The sequence below is a fragment of the Salvia hispanica genome, chromosome 6, assembly GCF_023119035.1.
Source record: "Salvia hispanica cultivar TCC Black 2014 chromosome 6, UniMelb_Shisp_WGS_1.0, whole genome shotgun sequence".
NCBI lineage: Eukaryota > Viridiplantae > Streptophyta > Magnoliopsida > Lamiales > Lamiaceae > Salvia > Salvia hispanica.
The window spans coordinates 43116240-43120320 of record NC_062970.1 but is presented as its reverse complement, the minus strand read 5'-3'; the positions used below and the strand labels follow the sequence as shown (position 1 = coordinate 43120320).

The window sequence follows — 4081 nt, the reverse complement described above, 5'->3', positions numbered from 1 at the left end:
AAATGCTACTATAAAAAAAATTATATTATTTAATTAAAAATATCAATAATGTATATAAGTAAGTGATCGAATTTTATTTACTGTTAATTGTAAACAAAAAAAAATCTAAATACATGGTCTCGCCAACTACTCCCTCCGTTTGTGAATAGGAATCCAAATTTTCTATTTTAGTCCGTTCGCGAATAAAAGTTCCGTTTTTTCTATTTAGTCCATCCGCGAATAGGAGTCCCGATTCATATTTACTATAAATGGTAATAGGGCCCACATTCCACTAATTTATTCCACTCATATTTTAAAACTAATATATACAAGCGAGACTTTTATTCCACTAACTGGTTTCCACCCACTTTTCTTAACATTTCTTAAAACTCGTGTCGGAAAGAAATGAAATTCCTAATGGCGGAAAGAGCGAGTAACTTCTAAAGTTGTTGGGCAAACAAAAAATTGACCAAACTTTGTGTTTTTCTACAATTCGCCCAGTGAAACTTTTCAAGCATTAAAATATACGAGAAACAATTTTTGGTTTACATACGTGAAATAATACTCTATCTGTTCCATAAAAATATGAACTTTTGAAGGGGTAAGAGTTTTAATACAAAATTGGTTAAGTAAAAGAAAGATTAAAAAAATTTATTGGAGTATTGTTAGTGGAGAATGTGACTCACCTCACTAGAGAAAAAATACATTTCTTGGATTAGAAAATTCATAATTTTAAGGGAATAGTTCTTATTTTTAAGGGACAGAAGGAGTATATATTTATTGTTTAGTTTTATGGAGTATAACATAATCGTGGAGTACTATTTTCATTGCATTTACTTATGTTTGATGCATATGATGTGCTATATATCAAGAAAAATTTGATAAATATTCTCCTCAATCCTTATATTTGGGATGTGGCCGACCACGATAAAAGAATATTAAAATCCCAAAATTTACTAAATACTGATACTTTGTCGTTCATCAAAGTTCAAATAATTAAAGCTTGAAGCCACTAACAATTGTAACATTAGAACTAGTACAAATATTACTTATTCAAGATACTTGAAATTAAAACAAACATTAATTTCCTCCAACTTGTTGAATCAATGAAAATGAAGGCAATGATCAATTTACAAAGTTTGAAACACATTATTCACGTGCTATTTTGTGTCTGCACTCGGACAAGGTCCAAAATCGCCTTGTTCAAGACTGCGGCGTCGATTTCGGCTTCAACAATGGCTTCCATTCCAAAGAAGTTCTTGCAGGTGATGCTCGCTTGCACCACATTCAAATTCAATTCTTCAAACATTTCAAGAATCGACCCCATAATTTGCTCTCCCTTCTTGCATCTCACCCTCACCGCTAGAAATCCTCTCCCAACATTCTCCACTCTCACCTCCTGCACCATTTTGTCCATCCATTCAAAACCTACTATGTGTGTGTGTATGTGTGAGAAAGAGAGAGAGAGAGATTTACATGTATTTGATTGATAAGGTGTTGGCACTCTTTCTTGATTGCTTCAACTTGTAGCTTCAATTTATGGATGTAGAGAGAAGTGTCTGTGATGATGGAGCTCTTTTTCTCCTTAATTGAAACATAACCAAAATCAATCACATATATATGTAAGTAGTCATGACAATTTGAAATTATTATGAATGAAAGAGGCTTACTGATTTGGATTTGGTGAGAGTTCTCAAAATTTGAAGCTTTCTGCGCAATGCAATTTTTCTATGTATTTTACATGCCATTTCTATGTTTCTTTGTGTGTGTGTGCTGTGTGATGGAATGGTGATGGATGGTTTATAAAGAGGGAGAATGGAAGTGGGGTTCTATTAATTCTGGGAGTCACGGAATGTCAAGATATGTACTGACATATGTCGCTCGTCTTATTCTATAATTATTAGTAATAAATTTGAAAAGCTCATTCATTATTAGTACGAATTATATATTCCATCATTCACTTTGATAACGACGGATCATGTTATCACGTTTCACTAGGCAAGAAAAAAAATTTATAGTACCAGTACTAATGTTTTATGCCATTGCTAATTTGCAATTTGCATTTCATTCATTTGATCTAATCGAAAATACTCAATTATAAGGCATTCAAGTATATCTATCACCAATTTTGAATGTGCTGAAAAAATTCATAAACTTTTAGTGTGTGTAGCTATTTCCTACTATCAACTATTCTACAACATTAAATATCATGTTTTGTGTGTCCAGTGTCAATTTTAAATGACGTGAAGATGACATGACGTGATAGAGTATAGGGAATGGCAAGTTAGCACATCAAAACGATGTAGTTTTAATGATTAATTGAGTGAATTTTTATTATGTGATTTGAAATTTTTATGTATTTCTTGATGAAAGACGTTGTTTTTGGTCTAGTTAGATATTCTGACATGCCACCTCAAACCAAGACGACATCCTTTTGGTCATTTCCATATGCCACATTAGATTCAATCCGGGCAAAATTTAATTTGTGGGAAATTAGGTACACACTAGCTAGATGTTTGTGCAATTTTTTCACACCACATTTAAATTTGATGGTAAAATCTTGAATTAATCCATATTGAGTGTTTTTTTGCCCTTTAAACTTTAACCCCTTTTGAAGTTTATCTCGGGGTAGAATTTGTATTCTTCTTTGAAATCTCACATTACTATACTTACTCTAAGCAAAAAAACAAATTCAATGGTGGAATTAGGTATACCAAACGAACATTTAAAAGGCATAGGAATGCCATACATGTCGATCACAGGAAAACCCTAAGCCATGAAACATTCTTTAAAAAATCAATCTTAGATACGAATCCATATATTGTACTCCTAGTAATTTTTTTTAATGGACGAAATTTGCATAGGATGCTCTTTTTCTCAAATAATTGATCTTGTATTCTTGTATCACCCTATGAGGAGAATGTTATAATTAATTTATAAACAGAGGAAACGTACCCTATTATTCTATATATGGTTCAATAAAATATAGTACTAAGTGCCAATTAGTGCAAATCACACCTCAACATAAAATATACACAAACACACATATTAAAGTAGGCATGCACCAAAAGCATCAATATCTGTAGTGTAAGGCCCTAAAGGTGAATTTGGAGTGACAAAAACACAGCAAATTTGGCATGTAGACTGAGACTCAGAAATTCAGAATCATGTCACACCATATGTGAAAATAAAACACACACACATACATGTGGGTGTGTGTGCTTTTTTTGATAGTATCACGAGTGGCTTCCCTAATTGTTCTACTTGCAGCTATTGGTATGGCGTGGTAATGGTTTCACTTTGTCTGAATATTCACATGCTGTCCTAACAGTAGAGCCACTATCTGCTCCCACTACGCCTCTTTTTCTCTTTTTTTGAATCTTGATTTCTAATTATTTGGCATTATTAGTTCACCGATTGATTTGTTGAAATTTGTCGACTTGTGGGAATTTGTGAGAATATTGCTATGGATTCATATAGTGGGGATGAAGGATACTCTTAATTGCTTTCTGTGGTGTGTGGATTATTTTGGAAGATTTGGGAGGTATAAATTTGTTAGTGTGTCATTTCATTTCGTGTTTTATTAATATGTTTATTATTTCAACAACATTTATCATGAAAATAGAAATTATTAATGTTATTTATGAGCAAGTTGCTTTTACTCGACAAATTATAGATTATTCCACACACTAATATTTATTCTTAACTAATTAAATGCTAAAAGCAATTATATGTCCTAATTGGTCGTAAGTAACTCTAAGTATAAAATTAAACTAAAATACACAATAATAGAATCGAAGAAATGTAGAAAAAAAAATTGAAAGAAATTAAGGACAACAAGTATAATGGAAGATCCCAAGAAATATTTAAGTAAAAAAATCCGTTGTATTACACTAAATAAATTTCTAAACATATTTTTTATTCAATTAAGAATGTTAATTTTTATTTCTAGTTTATGCAATGAAAATCGTCCCAAAAAAGCAAAAAATTATTATGTACCGTTGACAATATTTTTCTCGGGCACTAAATTTTGGCAATTTTTGCGTTTGCATTGTGAGTAAACACTGAATTATCAAGAAATCCCATTAATATTTTATTGTGA

General features: G+C 31.5%; 1 protein-coding gene across 2 annotated transcripts; it reads right to left on the bottom strand.

The window, feature by feature from the left end:
* Nucleotides 1-1001: 1001 nt before the first annotated feature.
* LOC125197326 lies at nucleotides 1002-1788 on the bottom strand. 2 transcript variants are annotated; one of them, XM_048096060.1, is made up of 3 exons: nucleotides 1650-1788; nucleotides 1456-1563; nucleotides 1002-1378 (listed from the first exon to the last, which is right to left on the bottom strand). In XM_048096060.1, exons 1-3 carry the CDS (start codon nucleotides 1725-1727, stop codon nucleotides 1133-1135), a joined length of 432 nt encoding a protein of 143 aa, XP_047952017.1. In that variant the 5' UTR covers nucleotides 1728-1788; the 3' UTR covers nucleotides 1002-1132. The 2 variants fall into 2 exon arrangements, with proteins under 2 accessions (XP_047952017.1, XP_047952018.1); XM_048096061.1 differs by having other exon boundaries at nucleotides 1456-1560; nucleotides 1650-1785.
* Between the last annotated feature and the right edge of the window lie 2293 nt (nucleotides 1789-4081).

Bases quoted from the DNA above. Each gene is read 5' to 3' on its own strand.
- LOC125197326 (XM_048096060.1), bottom strand. From the start codon at position 1,727: ATGGCATGTAAAATACATAGAAAAATTGCATTGCGCAGAAAGCTTCAA. The intron at 1,564-1,649 runs GTAAGCCTCTTT...GTTTCAATTAAG, and splicing joins CTCTCACCAAATCCAAATCA to GAGAAAAAGAGCTCCATCAT. The intron at 1,379-1,455 runs GTAAATCTCTCT...AAAATGGTGCAG, and splicing joins ACCTTATCAATCAAATACAT to GAGGTGAGAGTGGAGAATGT.